The following is a 25,895-nucleotide window of genomic DNA, read 5'->3' as shown; positions in this document are numbered from 1 at the left end:
ACACATCACCAATACGAATTGAGAACAACATGAATGTATTCATTATTCTGACGGTTCTGTGGTTAAATGTTGTGGATGCTGTAAATCGTAACTATATTTTTTTATTCAAAGATCTCTGTTCTATAGTGCTAATTTCTTTTTCATTATTAGATAACATTGCAGAAAAATTGTTCCGTAAGTTTCTCACGTGTTTCATTGTAACGAAACGTGACGTACAATTTATTTTTACATGACTTCTTCATTGAAGATTCATGCAAGGATATTTACCTTGCTAACCCAAGCAGTGCTAATGGTACCTACACAATATACAATCGTAAAAACCAGTCATACAAGGTATATTGTGAATTCCATGATAAATTTGGATACACCTACCTGTCCAAGAATACTGCTGTTGAAGTCAACATAAATGACCTCTTCACAACGAGGGCCCATGTCAAAGTGAGGCATCTGAAGAAAAATGGCGTCCAGGCAGAAACAGTCATGGAAAACATAAGAAACTACCCGACGCAACCCTTGGGAATTTTCTACAACCAGCATACAGGATATCCAGCATCGGTCAATGCGGCAAATCTAGCACCTTATCTTTATTTAGGCTTCCTACCTATAAGTCTGGCAAATCATGTTAATCCACAGGGATATCGTGCCTCGGGTCAGGACTTCCATTTTGTAAACTGCGACAGGAACCCCAACAACTACTTTGTATTTTACTTCAATCCCAACCATAAACAACCCGTGGGTTACGTCAACTCCTGTTGTGAGACGGCTCTTATGCACTCCTGGATAACAGTAGCTCATAACCTACCTACGTCATCTAATATGCCTGATGAGTTTTATTTTGACTATGAAATTCATTTTGGCGGGTGCGGGGGATATGCATTTATTCATCACCACAATGATATTAATGGCGCTGCCCTCGGCGTGCGCTTTGGTAAGTTTTACAGTTAGCTTTAGTTTCTGATGAAATTGTGCTATAGGACTTTATTGGCAGATATTTTCTCTTTGCAGGTTCAAAATACCTTAAGTATTCCATTCTTTGCTATCTATTAAAACACGCCTACAATCATGCAGGTAATACATTAATTCATTATTTCTGCACAGAACAAATGGATCCCTGTAAGAGTTCTCCTTGCCATAATGGCGGTACTTGTTATTCTGAAAACGAGACACAGTTCATTTGCGAGTGTCCAGATGGATTCATGGGTGATACCTGTAATGTCAAAGGTAATTCTCTCTCTCTCGAACTCTCTCGAACTCTCACCCTCACACACTCTCTCTCTCTCTCTCACTTTCTCTCTCTCTCTCACACACATAGAAAATTACTGTTATACATTTCAGCGTTTCTTTTTTTTACAGGAGATCATGGGAATACTGGAATAATAGGATGAAGATAATATACTTTGTATATTGACTGAAGTAAATGGAATGAAATTAATTTCTTAAAAATTTACAAAACAAAACAAAACATGTGTATGTCATTCCTAATATTGCAGGGTGACGTTTCATTACAGAAATTTCCACCTGTGGTTAAACCTCTGGTAAAATAAAAGTAAGACAAAAGTATCGAAAGTCTGGATCACACAGTAGTGTCGTCGTTTTCTTTCAAGTATTTAAAGTTCTTTGTAAGTAAAAAGTTTGGAAGCAATAGTCGATGTATATTTGTAGGAAATAAAAAGTGTAGTTTTTAACTTGAAACATGGTGGAATACAAGATTGGACCCTTTTGTGATATAGAATTTTACTTATATAAGCCGCGTCAATTCCTTTTTTTGCATATTCAATTTTAACGAAAAACGGATTGTTCTAGCTGCATTTTCTTCAGCAGGGGGTTAAAAAAGCTTATGATCTGTAATATCCATAATCACAGGTCCAAGCCTATATTCCGGTGTCTAGGAATCTAAAATTGACTTTTCTTGACCTTTTCAAGAAGACTATTTAAAAGTTTCAAAGGGACAGAGCAAAGTTTGGTGCGAATAAGATGTACCGGTAGATATATTGTAAACGTATTAAATTTGGCTGTGTATTCTTTTAGGTGACTTTGGCGGAACGCAGCAACCGCTAAATCAAATGCAACGCTAAATGTCTTGCACATACGAGGGTTGTCCCATAAAATCGTGGACAAAGCGTTTTTCTCTAAAAGTAATGGGCGCACTAAGCTGAAATTTTCAGTAAATGTTTATTCATCATATTTAAGTGAATCATAATGTTTTTGAAAATATATATTCAATAATAAAGATTTTATTCTGCTTGAATGTGCACAAGGTAAGGTCCTACGGCGCACGGTAAAAATAGCAAGGTTATATTAGAGAAGACATAAGGATTAATTCGTAAGAAAATTTTTTAATACATAAGATTAGGATGAAAATTATCCTAATTCCATTCCTTAATCAATTCTGTCGTCTTTTTAAAAATTTCAAGGCATTTGGTTAATTTTTGGCAGTTTCCCGAGCATTTGAAATGGGAAAGTAATAAACACAATACACGAAAAATGGCGACTTTTTATGACGTTACGGCGCACCGGAGAGCAGTTCAGATAGATTAGGATGTTGTAATGACGCCTTAAGAGACATTAAATGAATACAGAAGAAAGAAAATATGAAAAATATCACCAGATCTTTAGTATATAAATGAAATGAAAGTTTTCTTAGTGAAGTCTTCGTGATCGAGTCCCCAGATAGTACAAAACATTTGGACAGACTGCCATTTGTTATAGCAAAGGACACTGTCACTTTCGACCGTCGATGTGAGATTCTCATTTAGTTGAATGATGGTGAGAATACTGTCTGTAGCTTGCTAATAAATATTCAGAAGATCGCATGAGTGTGCCTTATTGGTTTCTTAACTGGTTATAGATACTCACATATGTAAATCAATAAAATTTCTAAATTTAAGTGGGGCTTATCCAACTTTAAGTTTAGCAAAGATGAAACTTGACGCTGTTTTAGACACTTTGACGTTATCATCCGTGCGCCGTAGGGCGATACAGTACATAACATAAAATATCACATTTGTTTACCTATGCATATATCTATTTGAAATTTGCTATGTATATTCATAATTTATCTACGAAAAAGTGGTGAAAATTTCAGAACGCAGTGATGATTATTTTTCAAACTGGACAACTTGTCCACGATTTTACGGGACAACCCTCGTATACACACAAGAAAAATTGATGCAAAACATCAACCCGGCCGCAAACAAAATTTAGCAATTAAAAAATTCCTTTCACAATTTAAAAAGCGTACAAACAAGGAAAGCACGTCAAGATAAAATTCGAAGGTGAAATAGTTGTTGAATCATTTTTATTTCAGGCTGTCTTCAAAGCAAAATAAATAATTTTAAAGAATTAAATAAATAGACATTTTACACTGAAGATGTAGGCCTCTCAAGATGAACCACCTGCTGATACCCTGAATCTTGGTCACGTTATAATGCCCATGGTTTCTGTAGAGTAGGCTTTCCTGCAAGCCGCGATGCAAAATGTACAAAAATATCTTTTTGTCATTTGCAGCGGAAGAGCATATTCTAAAAAAATTTGACCAGTTGAAAGTTTTTTTTCAATTTTTATTCACCCTGCTATACCACGTCATTATTATCCGGAAAATCATGACGATTTCCTTTCATATCTCATACACTCCCAGGCTGGGGAGTGTCTATTGTAAACTATTTTTATATAACTATAAATTATCAATTATCTGATGGGAAATGAAGATGAAATTGAAACATAATAACAACAATTAATATTAGGTTAAAAGCAAGTTTTTAAAAATATTTTACTCGTGATTTTTACTTGTTATCATTAAAGAATTATTTTACTGAACTAATAAAAAAATAAAGTCTCAATTCCCCATGTGCACTTTCTAACACAACCACAAATAGATCTGCCGCTGCCGATAATAAATAAGAATATGAAGAAATGCGCTAAATCAAATCTACGCTAACTTATTCAAAAATCAATTTCCGTCAAATATCGTACACGCTAAATATAATACATTTACAGTAACTGTTGATTTACATAAAGTAATAATGAATAAAAAAGAGACATCGTGTATATCAGAGGTTTATTTTAAGACCGATTGTTATGACTACGCTTACATCTCTGTGTATGATTTAAAAAGTCCTATCAAATTAACATTGTTGGAAAGATTGCAACACTATCGACGTTGTCATAACATTCATACTAGGGAAAGGCTGTCCCTAGTCCAAAATTATAAGATTCAAGTTTTAATATTTTTACTCAAGCCCTAGAGCGGCTTGAGTTATCTAAAACGATGCTAGGTCATCGATTTACTCAGTTTAAATACACGAAAAGTTATTATTTTGTAGATAAAAATATATCTAGAGAAAAAAATGAAGCTTATCTTGAAAAAGTCTGTATATTCAAAGACAAGAGTTAAATGTCGGATTCTATTCTATGGCGAATGAACAATGAGTGAAGCTCCGCAGCTGCAACAGTTTCTATACAGAGACTTCGCGCTTTGCTAAAGCGTAGGAATCTAAGGTAACTTTTACAGTCTCCGACAAACTGAAGCATGTTTGTTTTTTTTTCCACTGTTTACTCTGAAATGTGAAACAGGTTACCCATCGTTAACAAATTCTACAATACATGGCCAGAAAATGTATGATTGTACCCCCCCCCTCCCCCCAATACTGAAATTGCTTCTCACGGGCCTGAGAATGATGTGCATGTGCCCTTTGAGTGACAGTAAAATAATAGCACAAAATTAATGTCAGCTTTGGTAACGGAACCTATATACGTATGGAATATGTATTAGACATGCCGCACAGCTAGATGAACCCGTATATATAGTCATGTGGATTTTTTTGAACCCGGAGCCCCTCCCCCTCTCCCCTCATCTATTTTGAAAAACGTTTCTTTCTGTATGCTTGTAACAAGCTATTTGGATTGATGTATATTAAATGATGTACGTCATTAAGCAAAAAAATGTATAAATTTTATAGTTTGAAGTATATCAGCATAAAAAATATTTCATTAAATTAAGAAACTGCCACTATGCTTTATAAATATTCATGAAAGTGAGTAACGTAAATTCACCTTAAAAAGTAGTACGATTTAATATATTTATTCTAATTAAAATTAATATATGAATTCTGTTTCATGTACATGTATTTTATTCAACAGAAGATTGAACTCAATAGATCTCATCTTTTACAATTATAGGATGTTAATGACACTTCCTAGTTGACTTTCTACAGCTTGAGTATCTCTGACGTTTTGACAGTATATACTTGTTTTATCAGACTTGTTATCTTATCAGAGCTAGCACAAACTAAGAAGAGCAAAAATCTATGTCATCTAATGCAAGTTTATCATAATGAACAAAGAAACGATAAAAACACGATGCATTTAAGTATTCCAAGTTGGTCATTTGAAATCATAAATTTCATTGTTTCTTTATAATAATTTTGTTTGCAAATACACGACCTATTCAGACTAAGTGTCACATTTACTTTTAGGACATTTCTTTAATGTTAATGTTGACTGAGGAAAATTCCATTTTTAACTTAACAATCTAGATTCCAATGGCTGTAACGACCATTTGATAAAATAAATTTTTAAAAATGCTGTTCCAGAAAAATTCTAATCATTTACCTTTTTGAAATTCAATAATTACAAAAGTAATTTCCCAATTTTCGGAAAACATTGGGCATTAAGATCAAGGTCATTACAATGAGTTTTATTTTAAATTACAAAATGAATACAACTAGTTTTAATAGTCATCTGGTTTTACAGTAATTGTGTACTGAGTAATAACAATGGAAATCAGTTTTAAGTAAAGACGTGTTCGAATGGGTTAAAGAGATTTCTAGTATTTATTCTCTAGCACCCGCTCTACCCGAGCAAGTCAAATTTTTGAAAATTGCAATTAATGACAATTTCATATATTAAAGTTTTTAAGAATGAATCTGCCATTCATTTTGATGACTTTAAACGATACTTCTGATATATTTACCTGGCAATATTGCTGCGAACGCACAGGTTTCCCTATTTTTTCAACATAAATCAATGATAATCTACGGTTTTTCCTGGGCAGCTAGGGATTCATAGTTGTGTTTATTTTAATTTATGTAATTTAATATATGATTGTATTATACTGCTTTGTTTAAAGTGTGTGGAAACAATAAAGCCTAGCGTCATCTCACAGTGCGCTAAAATGCACTCAAATGTATTGATGTTTATGTCGGTGAATTGTGGACATGAAATTTTCAACACCGCCCACATGTTAAGTTTTATGAAAATAAAAAAACAGAAAAAGATAAATCCGAAGAACAATTTAAACCAAAATCAATGGAAGAGGGACACCTAAAAGATACAGAAAAGACACGTACCAATATCTGTTAGGAATTGTGAAAGCCTGCAAAACGTCATTGAAAATTAAGTCAATGTAGTCAGTTAGTGTTCTTCGCTTATGTCACTGTCGGCAAAAAGACGATAAGGATAGCCGGGAGAATAAAGATATAGTTGGAAGAACTGCAGATGGTATTCCAATTATAGCAATTGTTCTAAGAAAGAGAAGAAAATGTTGTCATGGAGGAAATGATGAACCCATAAGACGAAAAGGTCAATCCTAACAATAAATTTTGTTGTAAATTTTCATGCTATTGGTTGTTTTGTTTGTTTGTTTGTATGTTGTTTAACGTTCCTCTGATGACCTGCTCCATTCTATATTGTCTATTCATTTTAAATGCGCATATTTGGCTCATGGATCTCTTGATTAATAATTTTTAAAATACCTTTATTCATTGAAGAGATATATTAAGCTTTCTTTTTCAACAACATAAATTTTTCACATACATATCCAATCCCACTGTGGGACGTGGAGACCAGTCCTTCGGATGAGACCGTTTAAACCGAGGTCCTGTGTCGCAGTAGTGACACGAAAAAGATTCCTCACTGCTCAATGGCCCTAGGTGCCGAGTATATAAGACAAAATTTGCAGCTCTCCGTCGGCAAGTGGTGGCGTCTCCATATGAGTGAAATAATCACGAGAGGGTCGTTAAACAACATACAATCAATACAATCACAAACATGTTCGATTAAACGTCAATAGAGTTATCTCCTTTAAGTGATAATCAAAGAGAAAAAATAATGTAAAGTGTGATGACAGTGAACATTGATCAATCATAAATCCAATAAACAAAATGATTGTGAATAGAAAACGCCAGACGTTAAATCAGATGTCTTTATTGGGATTAATCCCAGCTGTAGACCAGTCATATCTGCCGTGAGCCGTTTACTTTAATCAGGTAGACAGTGTACTCCATATAGTGAGTATTGCATCAATGACCTAGCAAATTGTATGGAGTTTAAGAAAAAAATATGCCCCAACGATATGAGAAAACCTTAAAGGCTGTTTCATATATGGATATCTGACTGGAGAAGACGTAAAATATTAATGGTTATCTAACAACATAGACTATAAGTCTTATGATAAATGTTATGGCTTTAACTTTTCAATCGCCAACTTCCTTTACTTTTTGAGAAATATGCCGCATAAGGGGTTTACACCTCTCCATTAATTCGATACGCAAGAGCATGCTCTACGTTTGAAAGATTTTTAAAACAAGTTAAGTTATCGATAAAAAAGTTAATGAATCAAGAATATCAGAAGTCTCGTTTAAAGTCATCATTTCGTAAGTTCTTTGGTCGATACAATGACCTTGTCAACAAATACAATTTATTATTAAGTCAAATGCTTACTGACGTTTTTCATACTAATCGCTAGGCTATTAGTTACACGATGAGTTTTGGAAGGATGATATTTCCAATTATCAATGACAAGGAACACACGGCGGATATGACCGGCAGGCAGGTGATACTCACTCCTCCATGGCTTCTGATCCCACCTCTGATCTTTAAGAGGTTCTTAAAATGGCGGAACGTGCCACACAATGGAAGAAAACAACTTTATTTGCGCATGTCCACCTGGCTTAACAGGAGAAACCTGCAATGTCAAAGGTAAATATCTCTAATTTCTTAATAAATAGTTATTTCAAAGTGATTTATTAACAAGCTTTAGTTCGTAATATAACCCTTTTATACAGAACAAGATCCTTGCTTATGTTCCCCGTTCATAACGGTGGTACGTGTCATCTTAAGGGTGAATCCAAATTCACATGTGAATGTCCATACGGCTTTATGGGTGACACCTGCAATATCAGAGGCAAGTCTCTTTGCATCATCTTACACTGGTTTCGATTATTATTGTTTTTAACAGGTTACAGAATCGATAACTTAAAATGCATGATCTTGTTCGATAATAACACAATACGCACAATATGAACCCCTTCACGCACTAAATTTTTATCACAATTACTATCTTGGAACCGCGTAAAATTTCAAACACAATGCTTGAAGTTAAAAACAGATGGTGATATTTGTAAAAAGAAACATTGACGAGATATTAAATAATATTTAATTAAATTAATTCAAAGATATTTTATAATATTTGGAGAGAAAATTAAATACTTTTTTTAAGGATGTTGCATTCACTGGATAAAAATTATACAAAAAAAATCTTTTTATTACAGAGACTACCATTTTGAGTATTCATGTATTTGTGTTTTGAAACAATGTTCTGAATGAAGTAGAAAGACTTTTTAGGATTACGAGTATATTCTTATTTTAATTTGTATTGATTAGTATATGTAATTCCTTTTTATTATATATGATTTTGTTTGAAATCCTATCCATCACCTTGGATTTCAACTATTTGAAGATTCACATATTTGACATTTTTACTGCCAAAAGAAGATAACGGTTTTAATTTTTTTTTTCAAAACGACCAATTCAAGTATTTATGTCTCAAATGCCCTGATATCCATGTTTTTAAACATTTATTTTCTGTAAAGCAAGAGAATAATTGTTCGTTATAGCTAATATTTATTTTGTGTTTTTGACCTCCCCAGGACACATTTTAAAAACAGTGATTTTTAAAAATTTCTTTTTAGTATTCTAAATTGAAGTTTAATCCTTCAGCATAAATAAAAAAAACCTTACCCTACTCAGACTTAATATACATGATGCCTACCTATTCCATAATTGCATATCATACTAATTATAATCATTCGTCACATGATAACATGACAAAATCCTCATCTACAGAACAAAGAGACCCATGTGAGTGTTCCCCATGCAACAATGGCGGTATTTGCCGTGCTAAGGACGAATCCAACTTTATTTGTGAATGTCCCAATGGTTTAACAGGAGAGAACTGCAACGTAAAAGGTGAGATTTATCTTACCTTTGTCGATGAATTACTTTTATTCTGATCAGTTTATAAGATTAGTGTTACAGTTAGTAACTTATTATTCATCAACAATGCAAAATAACGCCTGTTTGTGTTCTCCGTGTAAAAATGGCGGCACTTGGTATGCAATGGAGGAAAACAACTTTCTTTGCGCATGTCCACCTGGCTTAACAGGAGAAACCTGCAATGTCAAAGGTTAAAACTTATACATATGCTTTCTTCAAAATTAGTAATTTTAATGTGATTATTTTATTTTTTTGAGGCTACCCTCACACATTTGTAACTAAATCTTCTATAGAACAAGAGAACCCCTGCTCATGTTCCTGTCATAACGGTGGTACGTGTCATCCTAAGGATGAACTCAATTTCACATGTGAATGTCCATATGGCTTTATGGGTGATACTTGCAATGTCAAAGGTAAATATGCCTCTCTCTCTCTCTCTCTCTCTCTCTCTCTCTCTCTCTCTCTCTCTCTCTCTCTCTCTCTCTCTCTCTTTTGACAGGAAGTAGAACATATGCTTGTTTATATTTTAATTTACCTGGGGTTTTTTGGCCAGGAATTTAAAATATTGATGAAAACATAAGAAGACAGAAAAATTTTAAAATGTATTGATTTATAAATTACCTGCTAATTGCTCAAAATGATGATTTTGTAAAATTAACAGTATTAATAAAGATCAAAGAAGAGATTTAAAATTCAAATTTTCGTTCTTGTTAAGTATTTTTGAAAAGTTTCCAAATCATAAAATATGAAATTAATAAATGATTGAATGTAAGATGTCATTTCAAAGCACATCAAATGGAATGGAATATTAGGGATATAAGAGTGGGATTGTAGATATGTATATGACAGAAAAAAAACTAGAGGTACAGTGAGCAACGAGCTCACTAAATGATACCCCGCCTCCCATATGATTATGATGACAAAGTCCCTGTTTTGCTCTTGGAGACCCGAAATAAGTGTCAGATCAAAAAGTAAAATTGGAGGTTGATAATGGTATTATATAATAAAGAATCTGTGAAAGTATCATTAAATTTTATTCAGTGGTATAGGAGAAGTTAAAGATGGGTACCCTTCAATGTTATAGAAAAATGGCAGTGTCAATGTTTTGCACTGGAAAACCCAAAATAAGTGTCTGATCAAAAAGTAAAATAGAGGGTCACAATGGCACTTGATAACAAAGATTCTTTGAAAGTCTCATTAAATTTCATTTAGTGATAAAAGCGGAGTTACAGATAAGAGATGGGTACCCAAAAGCTTAACAGACGGATGGACGGACGGACGGACAGACTGACGTACAGAGAGACGGACGGAAGGATGGATATCCCGATTACTATATACCCTCCCGCTTTTCAAGCGGGCATTCGAGGATTGATAATGGCCGTCAGTCAAATGTGTTCTAGATTTTCAGTGCATATAAAATGTATCACATCAATAGCTTTAGAGTATGGATGAACTTAGAGTCCACCCTCCTCATTTTTAGGAACGCTGTCATTGGCTCTTTGCCACAGTTTTTGACGTTAAAAAAATTTCCCAGGTATATTCTAATCCTGATTTCAAAGTATTGTAAAGTAAATTGTAAAGTTTGTCGTTTTGTAAAGTTTGACTGATTTTTAAACCAATATGAAAAAGACAAACAGATCACAGCATGGCATTGGAGTTAAATTATATGGTACAACTTCGGGAGAAGTAATAATTTTTTGGTAGAGACACTTGGAAGGGATGTATGTACATGTATAAGTCTGCAGTTTGAACTGGATATGAATGGCTAAATCTTTGGATTTATACTGAGATTTAGAAATGGATTTATTGTCTGATGGAAGTCAACAACTTTAATTATGATACATGTATATCAATTCAAAGCCAAATTCAAGTTTTTTTTAACTTTTCAATATTTCATAAATCCGTTGGAAAACACATAAAAAAAAACTCGATATTATCAAATTTTTTATTGATCTTTTAAAATTCAATTTTATTTCATTCATATGTTATTGCTTTATGAGAACAAAGGCAAAAAATATGCACTGGGAGTTGATAATGAGGAAAAACTAGAAACTGTACCGATCTGGTTTCCAAACAGCTGAATTCCGATTTGAATAAGATTAGTAAACAGCAACTACAAATTTACACCTAATGGTCAAGGAATGCTGGCAATGTATTATTTACTTTCAATGTTTTTTCACATTGAACTGAATAGCCCTTCCACACAGCTCTAAATCTGTTCTTAGGTACTGGACAACCTCGGAAATGATGTAGATTTAAATGCCCCTATAGATAGAAATACACACCTTCTGAAATACGTATGCCAATTCCTGCAGGAAGTTTATGGGAAGCACTACTTGGGTGTCTTCAATAGTCAAATTATTATAAATTAATTCATTCAATGTAAATGACTGTCTTCATTTTTGGAAGGATTCCTTCACAATAAAGTCATGAATCTGTAACCAAATAGAAACAACAAATACTACATGCGCATCAACACCGTAATCCTTAATCAGATCGGCAACTATTTTGATTGAAACACTACATTAAAAAGAATATGTCTGACACTTTCTCGGGGAATTTTATTCCTTTGTTTACATACAAAAACTTGAATCACATACCTGTATATATTTAAATCTAAGTACCTACCATCCCATCACATAACAACAAACGCCAATCATAATTCCATCGTCGATGTAGGTGCTAATTTCTGGGGCTTCACTTCTTCTGATTGACTTGTTTAACACATGCAGTTGTCTAAGTAGGGGGGAAAGTTGATCAGCTTAAACAAGCAGAAAATGTCTTTTGAATATAAGGATTGCTTGGCAGCAAAGAATTGCATAATCTTAGATATTCAGCCAGTTTTAAATACATGTACAAAATTTATTTTTATGGTATTCTGAGTGTTTGAGGGTAGATTTTATTCTCGGAATAACTTTAGCCTTATAACAATGATAATTGAATGTAATAGCTTTGTTAGCAAAATGCGTAATGTGAAATTGCAGTCATTAACATTAAAGACATTAACAACTCTTGTAAAAGACGAAAACAATGCAAAATTCTTCCAAATGTATCTATGACATTTACATGTATGATGTTATTATTTAGAACGCATTTTTTCGAATTAAGACAATCTTAATTACATGGACATTAAATATTTCCCTTATAACTTAATTGTCGTGAGAGTACTTTGCACAAAAAGAGAAATTTTGAAATGAGATATTCAGAAGTATTTTCTTTCCAAACATGGTTGAAATATGATAAACAATATTAGATACTTTATATGTAAGTATTTATTAACAAAAACAAACGTAACGGCATTTAAATATTTGTCCACATTTTCTTTTACAACAAAAATATTCATATTGCAAAAAAATTAAGTAAATGAGATAATGTACATATCACAGGTTTGATATCACAGACGTTTCAAACAACATAAAACCATGCACATTGCAAAATATAATTCAATCCCTCGACGAATTAATAAATAGCCTTTTGTTGCTGGTAGCTTATTCTGATGAAACATTTCATTACCAGAAAATGATAATGAGTAGTTAGTTGTACAAACTTAAAATCAAAGTTTAAACAGTCAATTAAAGTGCAAAAATATTGCAACAAATTCAATTACCTCGTTATTTTTTTGATATCTGGTATTCCTATCAAAGAATCTGTCACCATCTAAGACCTACCAAAAAACCTAGCAAACATTATTAGAACTTAAACTCAAAACATACATATTCAGCATACTTGATAAGATAATTGATTGTTTTTCTTTACAGAAAATCAAACCATAACTCACAATATTCTCAAAGCTTAATTAGCACATTGTTTCACAGTTTTCTCTCTGATGAAAAATGCAAAACTTAGGCCTTACATCTTTCAGAAAACTAAGTATGTAAAAATGCATGCCGCAATGCTTTGTCTGCAGGAGAAAAAATTGACATTGATTCACTCGGGAATATTTACATTTCCAATGTCTTTGTCCGAGATAAAATTACAAATTGTAAATGTACTTTATTTTCCCATCAATGTTTTGGCGCGGCTCCAAAAAAATCCACGTGCAGGGTGGAACAAACAGCTAGACAGAAGCAGGGTTTGGAGCACGTGGATTGGCGGAATCAAAGCATGTAAATATAAGGAATAATAACTGTCAGATTTTTCAATTTCATGAAGATGATCAATCGATTGGCTTGCGTGATAATTTTATGTGTAAACGCCTTCTGCGTTTGATCACATCATGAAATCAAAAAATAAGACAGTTATTCCTTAAATAAATGGAAGTCATATATAATTCATTATTCCAAATCATGAACAGTTCCAATGCATTCATTTTCAGATCAGTTATTCTCCAAATCACCTTACATAATCTATTAGAATTTGATGAACGTACAGGAAGAATTTCAGACAAGAAATTCTATTACCTAACGATATCATCAGACATTAACACTACATTAAAAAGAATATGTCTGACACTTTTTCGGGGAATTTTATTCCTTTGTTTACATACATAAACTTCATTCACATACCTGTACGAGTATATATTTAAATCTAAGTACCTACCATCCCATCACACAACAACAAACGCCAATCATAATTCCATCATCGATGTAGGTGCCAATTTCTGGGGCTTCACTTCTTCTGATAGACTTGTTTAACACATGTAGTTGTCTAAGTAGGGGGGAAAGTTGATCAGCTTAAACAAGCAGAAAATGTCTTTTGAATATAAGGATTGCTTGGCAGCAAAGAATTGCATAATCTTAGATATTCAGCCAGTTTTAAATACATGTACAAAATTTATTTTTATGGTATTCTGAGTGTTTGAGGGTAGATTTTATTCTCGGAATAACTTTGGCCTTATAAACAATAATAATTGCATGTAATAGCTTTGTTAGCAAAATGCGTAATGTGAAATTGCAGTCATTAACATTAAAGACATTAACAACTCTTGTAAAAGACGAAAACAATGCAAAATTCTTCCAAATGTATCTTTGACATTTACATGTATGATGTTATTATTTAGACGCATTTTTTCGAATTAAGACAATATTAATTACGTGGACATTGATTATTTCCCTTATATCTTAATTGTCGTGAGAGTACTTTGCACAAAAAGAGAAATTTTGAAATGAGATATTCTGAAGTATTATCTTTCCAAACATGGTTGAAATATGATAAACAATATTAGATACTTTATATGTAAGTATTTATTAACAAAAACAAACGTAACGGCATTTAAATACTTGTCCACATTTTCTTTTACAACAAAAATATTCATATTGCAAAAAAATTAAGTAAATGAGATAATGTACATATCACAGATTTGATATCACAGACGTTTCAAACAACATAAAACCATGCACATTGCAAAATATAATTCAATACCTCGACGAATTAATAAATAGCCTTTTGTTGCTGGTAGCTTATTCTGATGAAACAATTCATAAATAGTAAATGATAATAAGTAGTTAGTTGTACAAACTTAAAATCAAAGTTTAAACAGTCAATTAAAGTGCAAAAATATTGCAACAAATTCAATTACCTCTTCTTTGATACCTGTTATTCCTATCAAAGAATTTGTTACCATCTAAAACCTACCAAAAAACCTAGCAAACATTATTAGAACTTAAACTCAAAACATACATATTCAGCATACTTGATAAGATAATTGATTATTTTTCTTTACAGAAAATCAAACCATAACCCACAATATTCTCAAAGCTTAATTAACACATTGTTTCACAGTTTCCTCTTTGATGAAAAATGCAAAACTTACATCTTTCAGAAAACTAAGTATGTAAAAATGCATGCCGCAATGCTTTGTCTGCAGGAGAAAAAATTGACATTGATTCACTCGGGAATAAATGGAAGTCATATATAATTCATTATTCCAAATCATCAACAGTTCCACTGCATTCATTTTCAGATCAGTTATTCTCCAAATCACATAACATAATCTATTAGAATTTGATCAACATACAGGAAGAATCTCAGACAAGAAATTCTACTACCTAACGATATCATCAGACATTAACAGGTTTTGCTATGTTCGCTCTGCTAACATAAAGCTGAGTCCTATAATTAGTCCTATAAGAAGGGAAATCGTCAGAACACAAAAGATAATGATGATCGTCTTACTGTTGGCAGTCCTGGTGCGAACCGTTGAAATACCCTGCAATATAGATATAGAAAAGTCAGTACACTTCCAAAACAACATTTACTAAGTAAGATGATATTATAAACGAAGGAGAGGATATTTCCTATCTGAAAACTTTGTTGAAAATAACACCAGCCCAGCACTGAAAAAAATAGAATTCTAGACTGGGTGTTTCTTCTCTCTACATCTGTCTGCATCCCCCTGTCTGCTTGTCTGACAATCCGCCCCATTTGATTTTTCAAATCTTAAGACAACTTTAAAGATTAAAATAGATATTGAAATGAGTTTTGGTTTATAACTCTTGAAGATACAAAAATAGATATCATTTCGTATTGCTTCGTTGATGCTGGACGGAATTATGGTCTTTTTCTAAACTGCACCGAATTTCAAAACTTATTCCCAAAGTTGTAGATATCGAGCAGATTGTTGATATGTGGTCAAATCTGATGAGTTAAAGATCAAGTTTTGCATTTTGTTCCAGTGTACTGAGTTAATCTTTTTTTTTTCTAAAATCAGGAGATACAGCTTGTTGACAAAATCTTCAATGGTTTGAACAATAACATAGACATTAACATATGGTCCTAAAACACATCTTAAAATATACACATACTTGTTTAAACTATAAAAATGTTTTCTTCTTTTGGCTTTGAGAATAATTGCAGGTAAAGCTTTCTCTTATGATATTTTTATTTTAAAATGATATGACCGTGAACCATGATAGACCAACTTTCTGCTAATAAACAGAATGCAATTAAGCATAAATTCCAATGTGAAATAGGAATCTGAGAATAAAAGCAATTGGCTACAATGACCTCGATCTTTGAGATTTAACTTTTAATCAAATTTGTGAAATCACAAAGGGATAAGCAATTACTTAGTAATATCCCGAGTCATTTTTATTTTGAAATTTAAGATAAATAGACCAAGTCAGACCATTGACTTTAAATGATGCGTATGACACATATAATAAAGTAGTTAAAGGATTTGTTTGGATTTAAACATGTATTCTTTCACTAAAGAGTTTTTTTTTCTTTTGTGTGTTATGTCATTGACCGATTTCAATACAATCTGTTTTGCCGTTGACGTTTTTTTTTAATTTCCAAGAAGCAAGCATGAATATGAGTTAATGATACTTCACAAAACAGGTAGCCATACCCATCAATAAATGTTAATTTATAAGTTAGTCATTAAATACTTTTTATTTTTTTCTCTCCAGATGAAAATGGGTTAAGAAAGCGAACAATGATCGATCTCATTAAAACTACAAACAATACAAAGATTTGAACAGGACATAAAATTCAGAGGTGGAATCAGGTGCCTAGCAGAAGAAACCATCCCTTGTTAACCGGTCACATCCATCGTTAGCCCTACCTATGTATTGAAATGTTGCAAATATTGTTAGGAGAAGCAAATACCATGTACAGGTGATAGTGGAATTATATCTTCAAAACAATCAGGATATCACATTTTTGTTTTATTTAAGAGAAATCCTAATATCTGTTTTACAATTGTATTTTTATTGAGTATAAACCAGGTATGCAAATTATCCCACGTTTCCAACTATTGTTGATGCCCAGGCATACTCTACTAAACTAGACAGTGATTCCTTGAATATACAATAAAGAGCTTCAAAAATTATGTCTAAACCAATACGATAAAAGGAAGCCTTTCCTGGTTTTTCCTTTTCAATTGTCTTGTAAAGAAAATTACTTACTCTATGTCTCCGTGTGCGTTGATGGGCTTGATCATATGATCTATAATACTTCGGAAGGTCTCGCGGACTTATAAAACTATCATCGTATCCTGGGAGTGTATCTGTGTATGGTGGTGGATTCAAAGGCGCGGATCTGTTCTGGGTAAACCACACTCCTCCGATTCCTGCGGTCTGAAGTGTGTTACTCGGGGTACTTGAACGCCCAGCCACGTCATTATAAGATGGCGGAAAGTCACCTTGACATAAAATAAATCGCATAAGTATTCGTTCGAGAAACTGTAACATTCAATATTACTTTATATTGCTACATTGATTCTTCATTATGAATATTACTACATACAGATTTAACTTTTAGTTCCTTGTTCTACTTTTAAGTCAACTTGATAAATAAAATACAATTCTTCTGGTGCAAAAATATTTCTTTTTCTTTTCCCATGGATATAAATCGTGCCACTTTAATAGCATTCTGTAATATTTTTTTTACTCTTCATGAAAATATCAACAATAGCAAAGAAGAAACTTTATCAGTACTAGTATATGGAACAACATACTCGAGTATTCAAATTTAGGAAGATGAAGTAGATACTAAAACTCTAGGACTTCTAACGTATTTAAATCACAAAATTGTTAAACCATAGTTAACACAATCAAAATGCATCAATAATTACGCAATACATCAATTTCCCATGATTTGTTTTTTTTTTTTGCAAACTTTCTGATATTACAGTCAACTAATTTTTTGTTCAATATAAATAGACCTCTAAAAATTTTGTAACAGGAAGAAAGTAAAATATGTGGAAAGGGCATATGTTTCAATAATAATACCCCAAGCGAGCGACAAACAAAGCAGTGTCTTCAATCAAAGTTTTCTATATTGCTTGAATATGGAGGTTTCTTGGTTGTCTATCCGATTTCTCTCATATACTGTATATGAACAAAATGTTTAGACGCAAATCTTGTAGAATCATAAGTATTACATGTACATGTGTATTATGATAAACTGTTTTTAAACATTTTTTCCGTATGTCTATCTCAACAATTTTATAAAATCAATATTTTGAAAACAGTAAAATGTGCGTTACATGAACATTGATCTTGTTAGCTCACCTGAGCCGAAGGCTCAAGTGAGCTTTTCTGATCAAAATTTGTCCGTTGTCTGTCGTTGTAGTCGTTGTCGTCGTCGTTGTTGTCGTCGTCGTAAACTTTTCACATTAACATCTTCTTCTCAAGAACCACTGGGCCAATTTCAACCAAACTTTGCACAAAGTATCCTTGGGTGAAGGGGATTCAAGTTTTTCAAATGAAGGGCCGTGCCCTTTTCCAAGGGGAGATAATCATGAATTTGTTAAAAATTAATGGCATTTTTAAAAAATCTTCTTGTCAAGAACCACTTTGCCAGGAAAGATGAAACTCATGTGGAATGATCCTCAGGTTGTGTAGATTCAAGTTTGTTCAAATCATGACCCCCGGGACAAGGCTGGGGCCAAAATGGCCGACCCAAGTTTTACATAGGGATATATAGGAAAAATCTTTTAAAATCTTCTTCTCAAGAACCACTGGGCCAGGAAAGATGAAACTCATGTGGAAGCATCCTCAGGTAGTGTAGATTCAAGTTTGTTCAAATCATGACCCCCGGGGCAAGGGTGGGGCCAAAATGGCCGACTCAAGTTTTACATAGGAATATATAGGAAAAATCTTTAAAAATCTTCTTCTCAAGAACCACTAGGCCAGGAAAGAGGAAACTCATGTGGAATCATCCTCAGGTAGTGAAGATTCAAGTTTGTTCAAATCATGATCCCCGGGGCTAGGATGGGGCCAAAATGGCCGACCCAAGTTTTACATAGGAATATATAGGAAAAAATCTTTAAAAATCTTCTCAAGAACCACTGGGCCAGGAAAGATGAAACTCATGTGGAAGCATCCTCAGGTAATGTAGATTCAAGTTTGTTCAAATCATGACCCCCGGGACAAGGCTGGGGCCAAAATGGCCGACCCAAGTTTTACATAGGGATATATAGGAAAAATCTTTTAAAATCTTCTTCTCAAGAACCACTGGGCCAGGAAAGATGAAACTCATGTGGAAGCATCCTCAGGTAGTGTAGATTCAAGTTTGTTCAAATCATGACCCCCGGGGCAAGGGTGGGGCCAAAATGGCCGACCCAAGTTTTACATAGGAATATATAGGAAAAAGATTTAAAAAAATAATTATCCAGAACCACTGGGCCAGGAAAGAGGAAACTCATGTGGAATCATCCTCAGGTAGTGAAGATTCAAGTTTGTTCAAATCATGATCCCCGGGGCTAGGATGGGGCCAAAATGGCCGACCCAAGTTTTACATAGGAATATATAGGAAAAAATCTTTAAAAATCGTCTTCTTTAAGAACCACTGGGCCAGGAAAAATGAAACTCATATGGAATCATCCTCAGGTAATGTAGATTCAAGTTTGTTCAAATCATGATCCCCGGGGCTAGGATGGGGCCAAAATGGCCGACCCAAGTTTTACATAGGGATATATAGGGAGACCTTTTAAAATCTTCTTTTCAAGTACTTCAAAGCTATGATTAGTGATATGTATATGGAATCATCCCCAGGTAGTGTTGATTCTAGTTTGTTCAAATGATGAAAGCCTGGAGGGGAGGGGGGGTTAAATTCAAGCCCGATGTGCTCAGGTGAGCGCTGTGGCCCCTGGGCCTCTTGTTTTTCAAAAACAACCTTTCTTCAGGTGACTGTTAACAGTCGTTTTTGATTTTTAAAATGTGATGTATTTTTTCTGATATAAATTTTGTCTACAAATAGCACGTGCATGGAGGAAAAGGGTCCATTGAGGTGCGACTGTCTATAATGAGCTAGTTATTCTTTTGGTATTCGATCCTTTCTCTGATTTTTCAAGGGCCCTTTTGGATTGTTCCAAACTTGTAACATTCCTTTGGATGTTTGAATTTGATTACTATTCGTTGTTTTGATTGCATTCTCTTAAGTATTATGCCAGTCATTCCTTAAATTTTAATACCTGTTATTCAATCACTTTCAAATAAGCATTATTTGTACTTTAATTTCGAGGTCATATATTTCAATTTAATGAGAATTTAAAAAGAATTATTTGTTTAACGTTGCCAAGTTTGAATCAATTTCTATAGGACATTGAGGCAGTGTAATAGGTATATCCCAATGAGTGTTTTGGACTCCGTGTCTGGTATCAAATATTTGTAACTTTATGACATGTACTTTTAAACTATTTATTCATATTTTTAGTATTAATTTCTTTTCAATGAAAACATTTTCATTGAATTTGACAATCTGTTTTTAAAACATAAAAATAATTTTTTTTAAATTCTCAATTTTCCAGTACGTTTCATTTGTAAAGTACACGTGAATGATTTTAGTGCACTCTGATTCGATTAATTCTTCTGTCAAATGTAAATAAGAAAAAAGCAAAACTCTTTCCCATTGCTTAAAAAATAGATATAATTTGTACTGCGCTTTAATCTTTTTTAACGTGCGCACTTTTAAGGTGCAAATGTTACAGTGGCAACTCACGTGCCCAGATTGAATGAATAAAACTCATAAAAATGTCTTAATGGTTAACAATAAACTTTTCTGAATGTGGGTGTGTGTTTCTCAATTACCTCAACGCATTTGATTCTATAAACAAAATCATAAAAGTTTCTGGTGTTTTGGAGCTATGGTTACCTGTTCTGTGCAAACGTTGCATATACTACAGAGGTTTTATGTTCGACTCCATTTTCTTGATATGATCAAAAATGCAATTCAAGAATAAGACCCAGTAGTTAAGTTTATCGAAGCCTTAGTAATCTGTTTTCTTTGTTAGTACGTATAAGTTCCTGAAGCTACCCCTATTTTTACATATATAAATATGTTGACAATCTTAGATTCTATGGTATCATTTAAGGTAGGATTCTTCTCATATTTCTTGTATTTAAAAATTAACGAAAATAAGACGAAAATAGTCCCATCCACATAATCTGCAGAAATCGGTTTTGTTATTATAATATTTTTGTAAGATCATAAACATTCATGTATAATTATATCAATTATATTCTAATATAAATATTTGTACAAAACATTAAATACAAATTACGTTTTAATAAATATTAACAAACACTTTTATTAAAATGATTTAGTATATTAAAAACCAAGGATACATGTAAAAAAAAAAAACACACACACATTTTTTTTTACTTCTGAACAACAAATTTACAGGTCGACAGGCTGACAAGTGGACAGGTCGACAGGTTGACAGGTCTGACTTCACAGTACTATTGATGTCAACCTTCGACCCGTCTACCTGTCGACCTGTCGACCTGTCAACCTGTCTACCTGTCGACCCATCGACCTGTCAACATGTCGACCTGTCTACCTGTCAACCTGTCCACCTGTCGACCTGTCGATCTATACTAAGTGCACATTACATTCATTGATAATTTAGATAAAATCATATGCAAGATACATATCTTGTTTCGTACATATATAATATAGAATGCAATGGGTTTATATAACTAATTTACCAATAATGGCCACAAATATTCATTAATATTTACATTCGATTCATATGCAAAATATGCTAATTTTGCACATTTATGAATATAAATGAATATGCAAAAAATATATATTCTTACGAGAAAAAGAAATTGGAACTTTTTTTGTCTTATATTGTACTTGAGCCGAAATTTTCTCTGAATCAAGAAGACAATATCAGTAAGTGAAAGTATCAGTGAGATTAAATTTGACCTTTTATATCAGAGGTAAGGTCAGGTCACGGTCATTATTTTTTCCCTTGACATTATGAATAAAAAAGGATACTGTTGCCAATCATGTGGTGCCTACTTCTATTTCAAAAGTTTAAAGATTGTTCTTTTTGCATAAAAAGATATTATTATATCGGGGTTATAGCATAGCATTATGAAATTTACATAAATAATTTAACTAAACTGGATATTGTCTAATCCGAATTTTCTCTGTTTTTCTTTATTTTTTAGGATATATTAGTTATCTTCATATGCTTCCTATATTTAACTTTTTTTTATTTTCACATATTATAAAGTAGTCTTATAAAGGTGCAAAATGATACAAAAACAAAAAGTTTTTATCGTTTACTAAGAGAGAAAAAATACTTTTTTATGGATTTTTCGCTCAAATCTGTACTTTGATTGGAAGCGTTTAAAAGCTATCGTAGTTCTAGTTTGTTTGGAAAATCATATTAATTTGATATATTTTGAAAGTTTAGTCCCTTATTATTAATTTAAATTACATTTAAAATTTATTCAAGTCTTTGATTGTGTAAACCTTAAAATTAAATTCATTGTTCTAATTTTTGAAAAGCATAAAAGAAGATATTTTCATACGCCATCATTCCGCCAAAAATATAGTTCCTGCTAGTTTTCAAACACAGTTTACCATTTCTATTTAACGTTGTACAATTGTGATGAGAAATGAAAAATATGGTCTTTTAAATCCCTTACACCTAAATATATAATATATATAAGCAAATTTACTTTGAATGTTTTATCTAGTCAGAAACCAGAGAAGAATCCATTTAATGAATTGCCTTGTGATCCAGATTAATATTAATGGTTGTTCCCTCCAAAGTTGAATGCTGCATATAGTGCTGAGTATATCGAAAATATGAAAATTGCATGTAAAACAAATAATTCAGTAGTTTGACGGGTCTTTTTTTTCGTGTACACGTATAACCCTTTTGAACTTCATCAAAAATGGCGCCGTTTCTTGAGATTTAACTAGAACTTGAAAAACCATAATTCCAAATATAAATCAGGGAATTTTTTTTCTTTAGTTTAGTTGCCATAAAATAACACGTTAAATGTGGTTTATACTTGTACAGTAATTTCCTGTATATATTTTCAATTAAGTTCAGGTGAAATGTGTTCAAAAATATTTTGGTTAGAAATGTTTTCACACTTTATAAATAAAAAAAGTTTTTTCAGTCCATGTTTTGCGGTCGGTAGAGTGCGTGAATAATGGATTATAATATGTTTTAATCAATACTCTTTTAAAATGAGAAAATGATATTACATCTAAATTTCTATAACTGAAAGATTCGATTGTTTATACTCCTACTTTTCATCTACCCGAAGCATACGTAAATGAAAAGTTGAATTTGATAAGCGTAAATGTCATGCGAAATTCTACACGGGTTGGTGAATTACGTTGGTTGAGTTTTCATTTAACTGTTAGAGAGTGAATCTTTACAGTAGGCCTCGGTGCGACAACACCATTGTTCTGATCTATTTAATCCTTCAAGGTTTTTTGTTGTCAATAAAATCAATGTTATCTTATCTCTGAATTACCTACTGCACATTTATTGATCTATTCTATAGACTTTTATTGATGTAAAAGCAATATGATAGATAACTAAATCCTATCTATTTTGTTTAGCTAAATGAATAAACATTTTGCACTTTGGTTTTTAATGACATATGGAGATAACGAACAGCATTCAAGCTCCTAAGTCTATACAGACAGTATACATCAGTAGCAGCGCAAATACAGGCCTCTAAATTAAATCATCAGAGGTGGGTTCACGTACAATGAAGGAGTAAACATCCCTTGTTGACCGAAATAACCTTCAAAAGAAGATTTTCTTACATTTTAACTTCATTAGAATACCAGTTATCTCCACGCTTGACAAAATTAAACAAAATGTGTTTTTATTAAGTTTGTTGATAAACATGGAATATTCAAATTTAATGTGTTTCGGATATAAATTGCCTAAACGCTAAGTGTTTGAATGACATTATGCCAATGCCCACTTATAAACAAAATGATTGACTTGTTTTTATCGAAGTCTTCATTTTAAACTTGTTTATAACAGAAAATCTTTGATCTTTCAAAGGTCTTAAAATGAAACTTGAGAAATCGTCTGACATTCCAATTCAAAATTGAATCAAGTTTCTTAAGGTGAGATTTTTGAATAGCAAACAAAACATTCAAAGGGTATGCAAATAATTGCAGGAACACTCATTCTAAATGGTAAATATTCTATTTTTGAAAACTATACAAAGCTTAGAGAAAGAAAACTATCACAATGAATCAAAAGTGTTAGCATATCTTTGGGAATGAAAATATACAGAAAAAATATGATGAAGTCCAGCTCTTTTTGTGTACTTAAATTTTTTTGAGCAATTTAAATCTTTGTTTCGCTTTATGTTTGCTCATGAGCAATTGTGATTAATGGGTATCTTGTTAAATACGAAATTACTCATGAATACGTAAATCTTTAACCCATAATATCAAATCAGCTTAGCGTAATCGCTTAAAATCGTGACTATGTATAGAACCTTCTATAAAATGTCAAAACCACACATCCCGTTGAAATAAACACACGCTTTGTTTTTTTTATTTTTCATTATTATGATAGTAACGGTAGTGAAAACTCATATTTTTAACAGCATTAAATCAATTTATAAAAATGTCAAATTGAAGATCTTTGATTCAAATTAAAATAACTGTTTTTTAACAGAATGTGAAAAAGATTGCAAAGTATTGTTCTGAAATTTTTGTTAATGAATGAAATGTTTCTTGATAATTAAATTACAACTTAAAAACAGTGTATTTTTATTTTGTTTTTGAGATAAGAACCTTAGAAAAGCATATCAGAAATATATAGAGCAATTGTAAAAACTTTCTAAATATTAATATATGGTTATCCTTTCTAATAAACTGTATATGTGTTTACAAATTGTTATGAAATAATTTATAGCTGAACATATTCATTTTTCAGTAAAATGTCAACGTTTTTGTGTCGTCTACATTATATTTTGGAGAGAATCATCAACACAGGATGTTTTTTATTTGGCAAGAACAAATGTTTTATTGAATCTATTAGAAAATGTGGAAATATCACACTTATGACATGCCCCTTCAATCAAAATTAAGCATTGATATACATTACTGATGATCAAATATGTTTTGAAGGTTTTTGTTTCCCTCTTTGATAAATTGATAAAGAATGACATCAACATATCTCCCTTTCATTGACATTTCGATTCATGACATGAATCTGTGAACATATAATAAATAAAAACAGTAAATATTCTACAAATGATTTTTCTTACTTATTTACTTACCATTAATAGGAGAAACCTGTGTCATTACTGCATCGCTGTCATTTTTCCTGTCCCCAATAATCAATCGGTGAAGGCATTATGAGCTCATGACACCCTGTCCAAAACCTGTCTTCAAGTTGGGTGACTATCCAATTGTCAATACACACTGTCCCAACATATCAAGGGATCTTAGATATTTCGCTTATTCAAAATCAGATATTTAAATCTGTAGAGGACTTTCTGTCAGTTCTTTCTGCCTCTTGGTCTTTCCATTATCTTATTACTGAAGGAACTTTAAATCATGCATTATGTTTATATCAACAGCGACTTTAGCTGTGTTGTTTAAATGTTTTCCGTTTTTGATTGTGACCAGTAGACCAGAACTCCCCAATTCTAATCGATTTCGACCTACAAACGATTCCCTAAACTGTCAATTCCCTTCCACTTATTGATTTCTTATATTATGTTTTAATGAGGGGGAAAATTCTCTAAGGATTCAGTTAACTAGCTTTATTTTATGATTTTCCATAAGAATATTTTTGTTAAATAAAACATTCAATAACCAATTTATACCAGCTTTTATTAATACTTTTGGCAAGATAACAATGAATCTTAAAGTCATTATCATTATGAAAGAACTGAACCAAAAATGTCCAGAAATTTAATTTTTCATTCCCAACGTATTCCACC

At 32.4% G+C, this 25,895-nt stretch overlaps 2 protein-coding genes across 2 annotated transcripts; one reads left to right on the top strand and one right to left on the bottom strand.

Moving 5' to 3' along the window:
- The first annotated feature begins 19 nt into the window (after positions 1-19).
- On the top strand, positions 20-1,438 carry LOC134231488 (uncharacterized). Its single transcript, XM_062713450.1, has 4 exons — positions 20-87; positions 248-928; positions 1,099-1,221; positions 1,354-1,438. Exons 1-4 carry the CDS (start codon positions 30-32, stop codon positions 1,383-1,385), a joined length of 894 nt encoding a protein of 297 aa, XP_062569434.1. The 5' UTR covers positions 20-29; the 3' UTR covers positions 1,386-1,438.
- Positions 1,439-14,484: 13,046 nt separating this feature from the next.
- Positions 14,485-25,654, bottom strand: LOC134231487 (uncharacterized). Its single transcript, XM_062713449.1, has 3 exons — positions 25,227-25,654; positions 17,121-17,356; positions 14,485-15,421 (listed from the first exon to the last, which is right to left on the bottom strand). Exons 1-3 carry the CDS (start codon positions 25,249-25,251, stop codon positions 15,293-15,295), a joined length of 390 nt encoding a protein of 129 aa, XP_062569433.1. The 5' UTR covers positions 25,252-25,654; the 3' UTR covers positions 14,485-15,292.
- Between the last annotated feature and the right edge of the window lie 241 nt (positions 25,655-25,895).

The sequence above is a fragment of the Saccostrea cucullata genome, unplaced genomic scaffold (assembly GCF_032062105.1).
Source record: "Saccostrea cucullata isolate Sc308-1 unplaced genomic scaffold, CSIRO_AGI_Scuc_v1 ctg779, whole genome shotgun sequence".
Classification (NCBI taxonomy): Eukaryota; Metazoa; Mollusca; class Bivalvia; order Ostreida; family Ostreidae; genus Saccostrea; species Saccostrea cuccullata.
This window is presented reverse-complemented; position numbering and strand designations above follow the sequence as displayed.

Excerpts from the sequence above, each read along its gene's own strand:
- LOC134231488 (XM_062713450.1), top strand. The coding sequence starts at position 30 with ATGAATGTATTCATTATTCTGACGGTTCTGTGGTTAAATGTTGTGGAT. Across the intron at positions 88-247 it reads TGTTGTGGATGCTGTAAATC|ATTCATGCAAGGATATTTAC; the intron begins GTAACTATATTT and ends TCTTCATTGAAG. Across the intron at positions 1,222-1,353 it reads TGATACCTGTAATGTCAAAG|GAGATCATGGGAATACTGGA; the intron begins GTAATTCTCTCT and ends TTTTTTTTACAG.
- LOC134231487 (XM_062713449.1), bottom strand. The coding sequence starts at position 25,251 with ATGACACAGGTTTCTCCTATTAATG. Across the intron at positions 17,357-25,226 it reads ACAGGTTTCTCCTATTAATG|GTGACTTTCCGCCATCTTAT; the intron begins GTAAGTAAATAA and ends TTTTATGTCAAG. Across the intron at positions 15,422-17,120 it reads AACGCACACGGAGACATAGA|GGTATTTCAACGGTTCGCAC; the intron begins GTAAGTAATTTT and ends TCTATATTGCAG.